This window comes from Octopus sinensis, linkage group LG13 (assembly GCF_006345805.1).
Source record: "Octopus sinensis linkage group LG13, ASM634580v1, whole genome shotgun sequence".
NCBI classification, from domain to species: Eukaryota; Metazoa; Mollusca; class Cephalopoda; order Octopoda; family Octopodidae; genus Octopus; species Octopus sinensis.
In genome coordinates this window covers 69377368-69393874 of record NC_043009.1, presented here as the reverse complement: position 1 = coordinate 69393874, position 16507 = coordinate 69377368, and the positions used below count along the sequence as shown (strand labels likewise).

At 40.3% G+C, this 16507-nt stretch overlaps 2 protein-coding genes across 2 annotated transcripts in view; one reads left to right on the top strand and one right to left on the bottom strand.

Moving 5' to 3' along the window:
* LOC115218626 (transmembrane protein 184C) overlaps window positions 1–7117 on the bottom strand; it is a 33640-nt gene extending 26523 nt beyond the window's left edge. Inside the window, exons 1-2 of the mRNA XM_029788537.2 lie at window positions 6629–7117; window positions 2910–2946 (exon numbers count right to left, since the gene is read on the bottom strand). Coding sequence (XP_029644397.1) covers window positions 2910–2946; window positions 6629–6873 — 282 coding nt within the window. The 5' untranslated portion in view covers window positions 6874–7117. The remainder of the gene's footprint in view (window positions 1–2909; window positions 2947–6628) is intronic.
* A 4605-nt stretch (window positions 7118–11722) lies between these two features.
* On the top strand, window positions 11723–15773 carry LOC118760834 (zinc finger protein 2 homolog). The gene is made up of 2 exons (XM_029788292.2): window positions 11723–11829; window positions 14138–15773. The coding sequence occupies exon 2, from the start codon at window positions 14535–14537 to the stop codon at window positions 15552–15554; it is 1020 nt and encodes a 339-aa protein (XP_029644152.1). The 5' UTR covers window positions 11723–11829; window positions 14138–14534; the 3' UTR covers window positions 15555–15773.
* Window positions 15774–16507: the final 734 nt, after the last annotated feature.

Sequence of the window (16507 nt, the reverse complement as noted above, 5' to 3'; positions counted from 1 at the left end):
TTGACTTTTTCAACCCCGAGAGGATGACAGGCCAAGCTACTACGACAAAATTTGATGTCAAAACATGAAGAACCAGAATCAATACCACCATGCATTTTGGGAGGAGAAACCCAGCATCCACCTACTCCCTCCACAACACTAGTCTCAAAAAGTCTTCATGTGAACGTGACCTGGGTGTTATTGTCAATAGTGATTTGCATTGGACAAAACACATCGCTAAAATTGTCAAGAAGGCTGAGGGTGTCTTGGCATCACTCACCAAATCCTTTGTGAGCCGCTCTCTGACTATCTCTGCAGCTTTATATAGCTATGGTACGACCTCACCTGGAATTTGCATCACCTGTCTGGAACCCCTATCTTGCCCAGGATATCAATCGTCTGGAAGCCGTTCAGCGACGTGCAACCAAAAGAATACCCTCCATCAGGCATTTGCCATATTCTGAACGCCTTACTTCTCTGGGCATGGACACATTGAAACTCCGACGTCTAGCAGCTGACTTGGCAAACACCCATAAAATTATCAACCATCGTACAAACAATAACTCTGAGCAACTTTTCAAACTCCACCTGTCTAACACCCGTAGACATGTTTACAAAGTCAGAAAACAGCACAGCTCCCATGACTTTCGGAAACATTTTTTCACGCTAAGAGTTGCTGAAGCATGGAACAGACTGCCGGCATCAGTTGTTAGTTGTCGGAGCACTGCATCCTTCAAAACTTCCATGCTTCCTGAGATTCGTCAACACTACACCTGGTTTTCTCCCCTCCATACACACACAAGCATGTATCTGACTCATACATTGTTCGCTTTCCAGACATTTTTACATTACTGCATGTACTCTGACAAGTTGTGGTGCACCTGAGCACTGTATACAATAATTTCATTATTATTATAATACCACAAGATATGTTTTCTGATGCTCTACTGATTCTGCCAGCTCACTGCCTTTGATAGTAATGATAATGGCTCCTGATTTCAGCAAAAGGCCAACTGTTTTGCGGGGAAGGCATAATACCATCAACTTATTCACATAATCACAGAACCTGGAGCTTAACTAGGGTCTGTCCATAGCACTTACTCAGCATTACCTGACACCTTTGGGTCTTATTAACACCATTACCTCTCATAACCTCTATATATATGTATATATATATATGTGTGTGTATATATGTGTGTGTGTGTATATATAATCCTCATTCTCTGTGTCATCATCATCATCATGTGTCTTCTATGCATGGACAATTTGAGAGGGGCCAACAAACCTAAATACTGCATCAAGCTCCAATTCTGTTTTAGCATGATTTCTAAAGCTAGATTCCCTTTCAAATTCCAAATACCAACCATTTTATAGACAGAAAGAACTATTTTCTTGTGACACCAGCACTATTGCAAAAGAAAATAGCCCTTCAATGAAAAAAGGCATGGTGGCTTTAGGCCAGGCGTTAAGAGGCTGAAGTACGATAGAGGAGCGGGCGCAGATTGCTTGTTAAGAAAGAAATGCATGATTACCCTGCATTATGTGAGATTATGTGAGAGGAGACTGGGCAAAAAACAATGGAGATGATAATGCAACCTGTCACTATGCTCTCCTCACTTGTGAGTTTCTCAAAAAAAAAACATCATCATCATCATTGTTCGACCATGGTTGAGACAATGGAATTTAATATGTTACACCAGACTTCATGGTCCATCATAGCATTACGGAGGTCCTGTTGCTGGATGCCTGTATCCCTGGAGATTACATCAGGGTAGGAGAGTGTGCGCCCTCTGGTATCACGAGCAGATGGCTTCCAGAGGAGAAGAGTAGAAATTACCTCGTTTTCAGCTCTACAACAATGTCCAGCAAACTGGACTCTTCTACCTTTCACAAGAGATGACACAGGTGGTAGTTTCCCATATATTTGTACTTTGGTTGGATGACGCTTCCACAAGAGATTTTGAGCTCTCATAAGGAGGTGAGTGTAAGTTCCATCCAACCGCCTCTAAGCTTCTTTGATAATGTCCAGGTTTCTGAGCCGACCTATTCCCCAGACTTTTTGGCACCTGCAGACTTCCATCTCTTCCCCCAAGATGAAAGATGCAGCTTAAGTGACACTGTTCTAACACCATTGTCAAAATCAAGAATGAATAACAGAAGGTCTTCGACTCACTTATGGGAAACGACTTCCAGGTCAGAATTCAAAAGTGGCAGGAATGCTGGGGCCGATGGATTTTGAAGATGATGTTAAAATTTAAGTTATTTTTCATAAAACACCTTCTATGAAAGACATGTTAAATGACTGTGTGTGTGTGTGTGTGCGTCTGTGAATGTATGTGTGTGTGCATGTGCATATACATATGTATGTACTGTCCGAACGTGGCAGATGCCAGCGCCGCCTGACTGGCGTCCGTGTCAGTGACACGTAAAAGCACCAACTGATCATGGCCATTTGCCAGCCTGCTCTGGCCCCTGTGCCAGTGGCACGTAAAAAACACCCACTAACTCATGGAGTGGTTGGCGTTAGGAAGGGCATCAAACTGTAGAATCACTGCCAGATCAGACTGGGCCTGGTGCAGCCTCCATGACTTCCTAGACCCCGGTTGAACCGTCCAACCCATGCTAGCATGGAAAACGGACGTTAAATGATGATGATGATGATGATGATGTACATACATACACACACACGATAGGCTTCTACCCAGATTTTCTCAACTAATTTCACTCAAAGTACAGTGATCGGTGCAAGGCTATAAGATGAAGACACATGCCAAAAGTGCCACAGTCGGATGGACACCAAAACCATGTTGTTACATGGCTTCAGGTGCCAAACCATTAAGCAATACCTTGGGGAACTATTGCAAAAAAAAAAATTATCAAATGAAACAAATTCAAAGTAAAATAAGAATAAATCAATAGGTAGAACTTACGGCATTTAGAGCATAGATTGGAACCATCCATAGAATTCTGAAGAGAGAAGAAAAACTCAGCTTTAGTATACAGAATATTATATTATGACAGTACCACTTTATTGTACTATATCATTATCATCATCAACAGCAACAACAAGGGAGGTGCAATGGCCCAGTGGTTAGGGCAGCAGACTCATGGTTGGAGGATCGCGGTTTCGATTCCCAGACCAGGCGTTGTACGTGTTTATTGAGCGAAAACACCTAAAAGCTCCACGAGGCTCCGGCAGGGGGTGGTGGTGATCCCTGCTGTACTCTTTCGCCACAACTTTCTCTCACTCTTTCTTCTGTTGGCCTTCCTTGCTTAGCCAATGGGGTGGCGTCATTTGAAGGCTAAAACAATGCGAAGTGCATTGTGACCAGTGTGTGTAGCAACATCTGATAGCCTAGTCAGTCACGGTGATACTGGGTAACTATATGAATATTGATTTTTTTTTTACATCATATGTAAATAAACATAAGTTGTTTTTGAAGCACTGAAATGTATTGTAAGTACAAATAGAAAGATATATTTATGCATTGAAAAATATCTAGTGTTTTGGGATGACTTTATAAGTTCTAAATTGCAGAACAAATTGCCAGTAAAGCAGTTTAGGTTAATGGTAAAGCACTTGACAGGAAATCAAAGGGAGATGAGTTTGATTCTCATGGCTGGTCGCTGAAAAATGAACAAAATTGAAACATGATTAATAAATATTCACTCTTATTTTTTCCATTTTCCCCATAAACTGAAAAAATTACATTTTAAAATTTACATGGTCACAATTTCATAACTAGAAAACAAAAATTTTATAATAAAAAAAAATTAATCCATGTGTAAAATATGGGGATTACAATTTCATGAGGGTAAAAATTTAACGCAACGTGGCATACTCTGAAAACTACACTGTTGGTAAATAATAAGCCAAGGTGATGGATCAGGGCCAATAAACATTTCAATTTGCGCATACCTTTCAATCTAATACTTCATCGCAGACAATTTTCTTCATGTAAGTTCTCTCCTCTTCCCTTCTTTGTCAGTGTTGATAACTAACTCTCATCATCATCATCGCTTAACATCCATTTTCCATGCTAGCATGGGTTGGACGGTTTGACCAGGGTCTGGGAAGCCAGAAGGCTGCACCAGGCTCCAGTCTGATCTGGCAGTGTTTCTACGGCTGGATGCCCTTCCTAACGCCAACCACTCCATGAGTGTAGTGGGTGCTTTTTACGTGCCACCGGCATGTCTAAGTTTATTTATTAGATCACACACTTTCACTGCCTGGACCCCTTTATCCACCTATTTCTCTGGTAAAACTATACCCACAGCCCCACACTATCACTGTTATTTTCCCAGAAGATTTTATGGAGTCTGGCTGAGGCTTTGAGTATTTTATCAGGAACTCGGGTTACCTTGATCATTTTATCCATCCAGTTCTGTCCTAAAAGAATGCCCACATTAACACTGCTACCTTTCCAGATGTTATATCTATGTCCTTCATCTTTGAGGAGCCTGACTGACAGTCGCCCATGCTACACATCTGCGCACCTCTGTTTTAGTATTTCAATCCATCATAAACAGTATACTGGCCATGATTTCCCCCTCTTTTAGTGTATCTATGACAACATTATATAATGTATTGTACTTTTTTAAGCAGTAAGGCATAATTTGATGGTGATTTAGCTTTTATTTCTAGCCTGTTGAGTGACTATGTAGAGCTGGCACGGGCAACCTCTTTCAAGAAGTGGATCACAAGAGACAAGGAACATCATCAAGTGGGACACCCTACTAAGAATATTCAAAGTAATTCTTTGCCATTCAGGAAGTTCCGCGGGCCACAAAATTGTCCATGACCAATGGAGAGAGAGAAAGATATCACTCAGACCAGTGCTTTTCAAACTTTTTGCTGGAGCGGAACCCCAAGGGAGCCCCTGTGCAATAATTTAATAGTCTTATGCATACATATCTGCACAGGAGACTTAAAAATTACTGCCGATTTTAGCAGTTTTGTAACTTCTTGCAGAACCCCTGGACTGTACTGGCGGAACCCTAAGGTTCCGCGGAACCCTGGTTGAAAACCACTGACCCAGACCAATGCATTATATAACTAGCGCTAATTATATAGATTCATCTATTCAGGCATAAAGGAAGGTGGCGAGCTAGCAGAGACGTTAGCACGCCGGGCGAAATGCCTGACGGTATTTCGTCTGTCTTTACATTCTGAGTTCAAATTCCGCCGAGGTCGACTTTGCCTGTCATCCTTTCGGGGTCGATAAATTAAGTACCAGTTACGCACTGGGGTCGATATAATCGACTTAATCCGTGTGTCTGTCCTTGTTTGCCCCCTCTGTGTTTAGCCCCTTGTGGGCAGTAAAGAAATAGGTATTTCTGAGTTCACATTCCGCCGATGTCGACTTTGCCTTTCTCCCCTTCGGGTTCGATAAAAAACCTGTTGCGTACTGAAGTCGATCAAATCGACTGGCTCCTTCCCCAAAAATTTCGGGCCTTATGCCTAGAGTAGAAAAGAATATTCATGCATAAATGAGTAAACGACCTAACTACCACACTTTATTTGACTTATCCCCTTTAAAATTACACAACCTTGCGCCTGGTTAAAAGTATGAATATCACTTAAAGAACACACCTATAAAAACATCAGATACTTTTCCCAAATATTTTTTGCACTTCCTATTACAAAATGTAGCTCAGGTGACAGTTGAAAATAAACACGAAACAAAAAAGACAGGTAAAGGAGAGTGGTCTCGATGGAGTTGTCATCACGTGTTAATATACGCCCTCTTATGACAATAACAGGACAGAGCTATCAATTTACGAAATATGTATAACTAAATTTTCAGGATATTTTTAAATGTTAAGATGTTCAAGTGGTTTTTGTTGTTTTGCTTCCTTGTCTACCCGAAAGTATCCACCTACTTCTGGAAGAATCTGGACTAAAATCAACCTGATTAGGTAAACGTGCAGCAATTTATGAAACAATTCCGAATTTCTAAAAGCTAGGAGCGAAATAACTGCAAAATCATTTGAGGGTGTCAGCGAGATGTGTTCCCCATTCTTTCATAGAAATCGTTGCCGTAGTTCTGCAAGAGAAAAGAAATCGCAGACCACTTTTAGCAAAAGACCCCATAAACTTTTTGTCTTATCTACAAACTGCTGTGACAGATTATATCAAAGATGAACTATACTCAGACTTTCGAGCTTCCAGGAAGTAGAACCATCGAACAGAGCATAATTTCGAATAATTAGTCGAATGACCATTCTATTGTAGTAAACCACATGATTGCCCAAGCATGGGCTGAGTCAGCTAGAAACAAAACATCCTAAGATCAACGGTGAAACCCAGTTAAACCCAAAGGAAATATCTAGATTACTTATATACTCCTCGGTAAGGAACCAAAACATTCATTCATGATATGAAATCCTTTCAAAACCATATTATGAGCCCGATGAGCAGCTTAATGACCTTCGAGCCATGTTGAGCTTTAAAGCGCAAAATCCTAAGACTCATTAAAAGAGCCACAAAAAATCTAGCGTTGAGGGCAAAAGAAATCGTGGTGCACCTGAACGAAGATGGAAACCTTCACAACCCGACAATAAATCTTCTTGGTTAAAACAAAAGCAAACGTTCAGTGTGGAGAAAGTTGTGGAGAAGCGAAATGCGATGAGGTTTTTTGATGCTTACCTGATGATGTGACGCTGAAGGTGAGCCTGAGTATAATGGATAAGGTGTTGAAGGATTCCCCATAAAGATATCGGTAGAGCCATCATGACGAACAGACCTCCAACGAACCAACCTTCCACATGAGTCTCAGCCCCAGCCTTGTGCAGTTCCACGATGCAGAGGGGCAGGGCCACCAAAAGGCACACGCCATAGAAAGTCATTACCAACGGACGAATCCAGTGTCTCCATCTTAGCAACAAATCCATCGTCAAAGAAAAGAACCGGGCAAAAACTCCATCGATTGACAAACAAGAGAAAAGATGAGAGCAAGAATCGAACTGGGAAGAAGAAAGTTGTTTGTCAAAACACAGGCGGTGACAACGGAAATAAATACTCTCATAAATGAAGGCCCAATTGGCGGATTAAAAATTTCAAGTCCAATGTACGATAATTTAGAAATTTATCACATGTAATCTAATTTCGATATAATAATGAGGTGGACATATAAAGTTTGAAAGCCTTCTTTCTCCTGTTGGAACATTAAAAACAAACAATAAGTTTTGTCCCTGGAACTCAATTACAAGTGAAAGTTGGCTTCAAAGGGAAGTAACATAAAATGCAGGCCAAGCCCAAGTCTTTGATTGTTCCAATGGATTTATTAATAAATGTTACTGATTTAGGTACAAGATCAATTAGTATAGAGGGGAAAGAATAGTTGGGTACTACTCGAGAACAGTGGTCCCGGTGCGCACACTCGCGCATCCGCGCCAGCTAGTCATGACTAGTCGATCTTTACTTTGTGTTTTTGTGTTATTTACTTTGTTTAAAAAATTATTTACTTTGTGTTTTTGTGTTTTATTTACTTTGCTAGGTAGTCGTAGGATCGACTAGTCACGACTAGCAACCCCAGATGCGCGTGTGCGCACACCGGGACCACTGTTCGCTAGTAGTACCGGATAGTCGATACCTCTACATCAGTATTTGACTGATACTGTATCGACCCCAAAAAGATGAAAGGTAAAGTTGAACTTAGCGGAGCAGAGTCAGCGATAGATTGCACACACGAGTTGGAATTTCTACGTTTTGATGAGGATTTTCCAAGGGGGGGGGGGGTCGCGGTGCCTTTGGAAATGGTGGGGCGCAACGTTTCCGCAAAAAACAAAGAGGTAAAATTTCGAAAAATGATGGAGCATTCCGCCTCCTTTCCTTACCCCGGATAGAGTTTGGTTGATTTTGTGGACACTGCGTGATTAAAAACGATGGGAGAGGCATTTTCGTTAAAAAAAAGAGTAGGATCTTTTCGCTTTGACCGGCAGATTTTTTAAATAATTTCTTTGTAACTAAAAACTTTTAAACTTTGTATACTGGTAGAATGTGTTTATAAAACATCTTTTTCTCTTGGCTTTCTTGGGAAAATTCTGTAGTTTGTAAGCTATTTGTTGTTTAATTTCTTGCATTTCGGCAATTTCAACCAATCAATGACGACTATTGAGGTGAATACACTATCTCCGGATCGTTGTCAACAACATCAACGTGGCAGAGCTCGATACTGTGCTGAAGGGGGTGAACCTGGCCCTGAGGTAGGGGCAGTGTACCATCGAGATCTGGACCGATTCAGCCACTGTACTTAGATGGGTGGGATCAGTGGTCACTTGTGAGCAGAGGGTACAAACCAAAGGGAGCACAGATATGCTGATAAGATGCCGCTTGGGAATTCTGGGTGAGCTAGCTGTCGAATTTGACCTGAGGCTGAGTGTGGTTTTTGTGCCCTCTGAGAAGTATAGAGCAGACATCCTAACCAGAGTAAAGGAAGCCTGGTTGCAGGTGCTGGAGCAAGGAGTGGCTGTAGTGTGTCGACAGCGTGATTCGGAGCTGAAGAGACTGCATACCATGCATCACATGGGGGTGGACAGGACCATATTCTGAGCCAGGAAAGTTGACCCTGACGCGACCAGGCAGAGTGTGCAGAGAGTAGTTGGGAGCTGCGACAGGTGCCAGTTCATCAACCCCTGCTCCAGGTGTGCACGAGGCAGGAAGCATTCCAGCAGATCACAACTGGAAATAACTGGCAGTGGACGCATTACCGGCAGGGGAATGCCTCTCAATGGTCAACTGCAGACCGGAGCGGTTGGCTATAGGGCGGGAAACGAAGACGGGGTGCGTGTAGGAAATCACAAGAATACTAAATGAGATATTCCTAGAACGAGGCCCCGTAGAGAAGCTGCTTCATTTGGAGGTGCTGGAGGAAATGCTCGACAAGCAGCATGCTAGTCATTTCTTCAGGGTGGCATACCAGCCAAGTGGCAACGGGGTTGTGGAGAGGCAGCATCACACCATCAATACCATGGCAGAGAGAGGCTACATCTCGCCAGTCGATGCCATTTTTTGGTATAATATGTTGCCCAGGTCAGGACAGACTGGGGAGTCAGTGTCACACAGGGTAATATTCAAGTACAAGTGGAGACATTCATGTACTGCATCAATGCAACCCGCAGAAGAGAAAGAGAATGCCTTTGTGCAGGTTGGGGAAGAAGTGTGGGTTAAACCCTCAAATGCACAGAGCACATCACAACGAGGAAAGGGGACAATAACCTCTGTAAATTTGAGGAACAATGTGTTCTGTAGATGGCATGCCACGTCATGTTTTAGATGTGCGCAGAATCATCAATGCATCGGAGGATGCAACCAACAGTAATGGACAAGAGGATGAAGCCAACAGTGACATGCCAGGGACTGAGGCCAGTCCTGAAGTCCCACGGCAGTCGCAGAGGGAGCAGTGCTCTCCTCACTGGTTGGCTGATTATGAGACAAATTAAGGTGTGTAGTCAGGGTTGAGGAGAGGATGTGGGCAGGCTGGTTGAATGATCTTCAGATCAGGTGGGGCGGGGTGTGTCATGAGCCAGGCTGTGTTGGAAGAAAAGACCGGAAGTGAGGGAGTATGCATGTCCTGTCAGAAGTGGGGCCTGCGGGTCCCACTGGAAGGGCCAAGATGGGCATGCAGGGTTGGTGAGGTGCGAGCTGTTAGTTGGCAGTGGACAGCATATGAGACCTGCTAGACGGTATGGCAGCAGAGAAAACACGTGGAATGTTGTAAGTGACCCCTTCCACATAGACAGACAGTACTTTGGTCTGGAAGAAGAAGAACAAGAAGGAGGAGAGGATGAAGGAGAAGGAGAGGAAAAAGAAGGAGGAGAAGAAGATGAATGAGAGGGAGTAGAAGAAGAAAAAGGAGAGGGAGTAGAAGAAGAAGAAAAAGAAGGAGAGGGAGTAGAAGAAGGAGAGGGAGTAGAAGAAGAAGGAGAGGGAGTAGTAGAAGGAGAAAAGGGAGTAGTAGGAGGAGAAGAAGAAGAAGACCACAGCTGAACTGACTAAATACATATATAAATGCTACATGAAGGGACATCAGAAACTTATGCAGCAGAGAAATGTGTTGGGACATCGAATGTGAATGTAAATAATACCGTGAAATAAAGAAGTTTTGAAGATACCTAATTCTCCATTCTTCTTTATGATGTCTTGTTTATACTTGTATACACGAGTAAAGTTAATCTCCACATCAAAGTGACTATTCCATGTTACTTCTAGTTTAACCCCAGGCAGATCTTCTGCCAGTTGGTTATCGGTGTGATGCTTCCCATAAATAAAAAAATCCCTTACATATGATACAACCTTTAGTTAAATTGCATATATCTGCCATGTAAGTAAACATGAATATTTCACAGAATTGCACTTACTTAGTTCAATTAAAACAAAGAACACTTTTCATGATCCAGTCACCTTCCTCACCTCTATCTCTGCTGCTACCGCTGCCGCCACCAGCACCATCACCACCTCTCTCTTCCCCTCTCTCTAATTTCCCACTCTCTCTCCAATCCCCCTCTCTCTCTTTCCCTGTCTCAGTGCCTTTCTTTAACATCGCCATCAGAACATCACCCCTCGGCTAAAATTATATTTTAAACTCTCCTCCTTTGCCTTCAACTCGCTCTTTTAACCATGTAATGAATATCAAGTTTCCCCTACCTCACATCATGGACGCTTCTCCCTCCCTCTTTTTCTTTCTCCCCCTTTCTGTTTCACTCTTTGCCTTGTCCTCTTTTTCTCTCTCCTCTCTTTCCCTTCAACTAATCATATGAAAGCATTACAATTACATTGCCTCTACCTCACACCATGAACGGTTTTCTTTCTCCCTTTTTTCTCTCCCTCTTTTCTTTCTCCCTGAAAGCGTTACCAACAGGCTGAGAAATGCAATGACAAGTAGAATTATGAGATTTTAGTAGTGAAACTGGAGAATGTTAGCTTCTGTTCTGTAAGATGCTGCTGCTACTACTATAACCACATCTACCACCACCACCACCACAATTACTACCGACTGTTTGAAGCTTACTGACTTCCTACACTTTGATCCTTTACACATGCATGTGTACATGCAGAAACACACACACACATACTGATGTGTATATATTTATGTGTAAAAATACCAAGAAAGAACTGATTTCTGACTTGTATGTGCATGAGCCAACTGTGTGCAGCTAAACGTATGAGTTCATGACTTGTACGTATTAATAATAATAATAATAATAATAATAATAATATTAATAATAATAAACATTGTGTACAGTGCTCAGGTGCACTACAACTCATCGAAAGTGTATATATAATCAGGTGTAGTTTCGACGGATTTCGGAAAGCATGAGGGCCTTAAAGGATGCAGTGTCATGGCAGTCAACAACTGACGCAGGCAGTTTATTCCACGCTTCAGCAACTCTGAGTGTGAAGAAATGTTTCCGAAAGTCATGGGAGCTGTATTGTTTTCTGACTTTGTGGGCATGTCCACGTGTGTTAGACACATGGAGATCAAAACACATACACAGCATTATGGCATCGCATAGCGTGGAATACATTAATGAATTCAGGTATAACTTGAGGGAAATTTGACAGTTATTTCCAGCAGATCGTACAAGTACGTCGAGGTTCCCCTGCTCCTATGTCGTTGTTTAGTCGATGAAATACCAAGACTGAGCAACCAAATGCTGATCAATCCATTGTTATTAACTACGAAACTCTGTGTAAGAATAAATATCCATGTTATTATATTTTTGATAATAATTGTTTTATCCGGAATCTGTTACTTCCGCCCAGCTTCTCTCTTAATCATTTCCTGCGCGGAACTTTCTCTCGTCTTAATCGAATTTATCCAAGAAAATATAAAAGTAAAAAGAAAAGTAAGTATTTATAGTGTTTAAATTGATAGAAAATATTTTCAAGGCGGATTTTCGGATTCCCAGTCGTTTCTCCGCGGGGACTGAATAGCGCACCTCACACTACGTCGCACCTCACGCTTCGTCGCACCTCACGCTTCGTCGCACCTTTCACGATCGATCGTAGAGACTCGAGTAAAAGTCGATGACCCTATTTTGCGGCCCAAAATTTATAATTTTTCCTTATCCTTACTTTGTTTAACAAAAATTATTTACTTTGTGTAAAAACTTATTTATTTTGTGTTTTATTTACTTTGCTAGGTAGTCGTTGTAGGATCGACTACTTACAACTAGCTACTTTCGACACAAAGTAAATAATTTTTTAAACAAAGGATCGACTAGTCATGACTAGCTGGTGTGAGTGCGCGCACCGGGACCACTGTACTCCAGTAGTACCCAAACTTGTTTTGTCGTGGAATCCTTCGACATTATTTTTAAAAACCTGGAACCCTGAGATTTTGCAGAACACACTTTGGGAATCCCTGCTCCAAATTAACAATTCCACACCATTTCTTTTGAAACACGCCCAGTAGAGGTACCAAGTGTATGCACCGTATTGCAGTAGGTAGTAACATGCTGGTACCAGGTAGATATGTTACCGGTGGAGATATAACATAATTATAAGATATAAATTAATTTCACTCAGCTAGTCTGCTAAGTTTGATGGATATATAAATAAAAGAGATAAGGTAAATATTTATGAGAGCTACGCGGCCTCGTTTATGGGTTTTGCTATTTAATTAGGACGTGTGTTTTGATGCACAGAATTCGTAATATTACTGTAATTCATTGTTTTTCTTTTTATTTGATTAGAGATCTGCTACTGCTGCTGATATGGTACTTCGGATTCTAGCTTGAATTTCAGCCCCTCAAAAGTATTATCCTTGGAATAGTCGGTCCCATAAATTTGACCTTAGAAAATGGTCGTTAAAATTTCGACTTTAACAAGAGTATACATGGTATATCTTTTACTTGTTCCAGACATTAGAGTGCGGCCAAGGTGGGGCATCGCCTTTAAATGTTTAGTCAAACAAATCAATCCCTATTCTTAAAAGTCTGGTACTTAATTATGTTGCCGTTGCCATGCCTACCACATGTTTATCGCTTATTTTTTTTATCTCAAAATGACATTTCTTTGCACACTTTTCCTCTCTGTAAAAAAAATTTTGCTTGTATGACATGGTAAAGGCAAAGAAAAAAGAGAGAAACAAGAATTTATTAAACCAACATCAGTTCAATTTTCGACATCAACTGATGAACTTTTTATGACTATTTTCCCCATTAAGCATCCTCCAGAAAATGTGAAGTTTGAGTGAGAGGAAAAATTCTGCTGCACTGCAACAGGTTTTGTCAGAGAGTGCTATTTGCAAGATATTTTATCCAAGACTTCCACAAGTGGATGTGTGAAGAATATGATTGGAATTCTGAAAGTAGTATCTATAAAATGATAATTTCAGTTGTTTAAAAAGTAGAAGAGAATATTTGTAACTGAAGAAAAGTATAATATCGTTGCTGTCCACGTGGTTGTTGAATCACTTTCAGAACCCAAAGGTTGTTCCTTGTCCTGAAGAATTGTTGAGATTGTGGAATGAGACAACTGCAGATTGCATGTGATAGCATGGACAGTTCCCTCTTATTGGTTTCTTACGGGTAGTCCTAGCTTCTAGTAGTCATAAGTCAAAGATAATCTTATATATATGCACAGTATTATATGTGCCATAATATAATGTGGATGTACACAGTATATTCCTGCATGCCATAAGAGACGAAAGGGTTTGTATCAGGAAACTCCTAGAGACAAATGATTTGGACAGCATGGAAAAGCTGACATCAACATGATGACTTATAAACTTGTCTAGTATATAATAACTTTGTGCTTTTTTTTTTTGCTTGTCTTAATGTCCAAGGATTGAGGCAGATTTTCTATTGTCTGCAACCTTCACTTGTTTCCAAGTAAGGTAAAGCTGTCCCTTCACTGGTCATGTTCACAGAAGACTGGAAACAAACGACACTTGTTGCATGATCCTGTGACTCTTGCTTCCAACCATCAGGCAACACGAAGCCAAGCAGGCAGTTATCTTTTTAGGATATGATGTATTGTTAAAATATATTTATTTCTCTGCTCTGTTATATTTGTAAACTGATAGAGATACGCTGGAGGAGTTCATTCGTTCTAGTCAAGGTTTCACTTGTACAATTTATAAGTATAGCAATAACATTGATGCTGTTTATGTATCCTTGAAAGCTTATACTGTTTTCCTTCTTATTTCAGAATCAAAGCTGGAACTGGCATCAACATTTTTGTTTATCATACAACAGAAGCATCAACAATATTTAACATCTTTTAAAGACTAAAAATGTTATACTGAACAAATCTGACCATTTTCAAATAAATTTAATGAATTATGGTTGAAAGATTTCCCCTGGGTAAGATTATTAGCAACAGTTGTGTGTGTCATTCCCTGGAATGAGTACAATACAATTCTGCATTGAAAATATATGAAGATCGATTTATGAAGCACTTTGCATCCAGATGATGGACTTGTAGCAGAAGGAATGTTTGTTAGAAATAAATTATAGAAAGGAAAACAGCAAACATAATATATTGTGGTGAGAGAAGGAAGAATTATTATTCAATGAGTTAACTGTTATTTTTTGGTTCTAAAAAGATGGCAAAAAGCTTAGCAAAGTCTTCTTACGAATGTGATGTCTGTAAAAAGTCACTAGCTTCAAGAAGTAATTTAACTGCTCATATCCGTATTCATACAGGAGAGAAACCATTTCACTGTGATATCTGTGGTAAAAGGTTTACTAGAAAAGGTGAATTACCTGTTCATGTACGGGTTCATACGGGAGAGAAACCATATCAGTGTGATATCTGTGGTCACTCATTCACTCGTAATGATATTTTAAGTACACACAAACGTATTCACACAGGAGAGAAACCATATCAGTGTGATATGTGTAGTAAATCATTTGCTAAAAGTACCAACTTAACTGATCACAAACGCATTCATACAGGAGAAAAACCATACCATTGTGATATCTGCGGTAAATCATTCAATCAAAATAATCAGTTAATTAAACACATACGTATTCATACAGGAGAAAAGCCTTATCAATGTGATATCTGTGACAAATCTTTCTCTCGTAATGATGAGTTAACTACACACAGATACATTCATACAGGAGAGAAACCTTATAAATGTAATATCTGTCGTAAATTATTCCCTGGCAATAATGCCTTGACTGTACACAAACGTATTCATATTGGAGAAAGCCGATATAGTTGTGATATCTGCGGTAAATCATTCCTTCGAAACTATTCTTTGCGTTATCACAAACGTATTCACACTGGAGAAAAGCCATACTGTGATATCTGTGGCAAATCATTCATTCGGAGTAGCGATTTAAAAGCACATACACGTATTCATACTGGGGAAAAACCGTATCATTGTCATGTCTGTGGTAAATCTTTCTCTCAAAGTACTGCTTTAACTGTACATAAACGTGTTCATACTGGCGAGAAGCCTTATCGTTGTGACATCTGTAGTAAATCATTCTCTAACAGAAAGGTATTAACTACGCACAAATGTATTTATACAGGAGAAAAATCCTATCAGTGCAATTTCTGTGGTAAATCATTCTCTCAACAGGATGTAGCTATTCATTTCTGTATTCGTCCATGAGAGAAAGAATTTCTTTGCGGTGAGTAAAAGACTGAAAAATCCCTTAATTGTAAGCATTCATACCTATGTATGAAACCAAATAATAAGGAATAAACAATTGATAACATATAGTATTTCATCATGTTATAATAGGATAGAAGTATGTCATGTACCTATCTATCTGGATTGTGGCTATAAAAACAAACTGGTGGAACAATTTTCTGAATTATCATCATCAATGTTTTTTTTTTCATGGCCAGTGTCAATGCTGGAATTTGTTGGACCACGTTATCATCATCATCATCATCATCTTATGATTTTCATATTAATTTGAACTCTAAATAAAAATGGTTTACTCTGAAATTATTCTCTTTTTATTTTTCAAAAAGCAAGTCTTGTTTGCACGTTTTCTAAACTGGTTTTCACCGACTGTTTACTTTAAAGCCATTTAATTTATTGACACTGTTTGATACAAGATGTGATCTGATGTTACGAGGAAGTGAATGAGATGTAAATAAAAGGATGATATTGTAGATGAAATGGTGATGACGGTGGCTTTGTAGTGGTGATGTAATGTAGTCAAGACAAAGTTGGTGGAGTACATTAAGTCAGCAGTACTTATACAGCTGTCTTCATGAATACGCATCACCTGTCCATACCAGTGCAGCCTTCTTTCTTGAACACAACATCTAATTCCTGTTATACCCAGTTTTTCACTCAGCACCTTTCTACTAAGTCTTTGAAACACATCCACTTGTGCAGACTTGCTTTGTTTCTTTCCAGCCTTACCAAATTCTCTACATTCGAGGCCCATACCTCACTACCATGCAGGATTGCACTTCCAACACAAGCATCATAAGACCAACCATTCACCATTAGTAAAAAAGATCTCTGTAGTTAACAGTGGCAATAGCCCTGAACTTTCCCCAACTAGTACTTACCCTAGCACCTCTCTTGCTAGTTACATCTCCAAG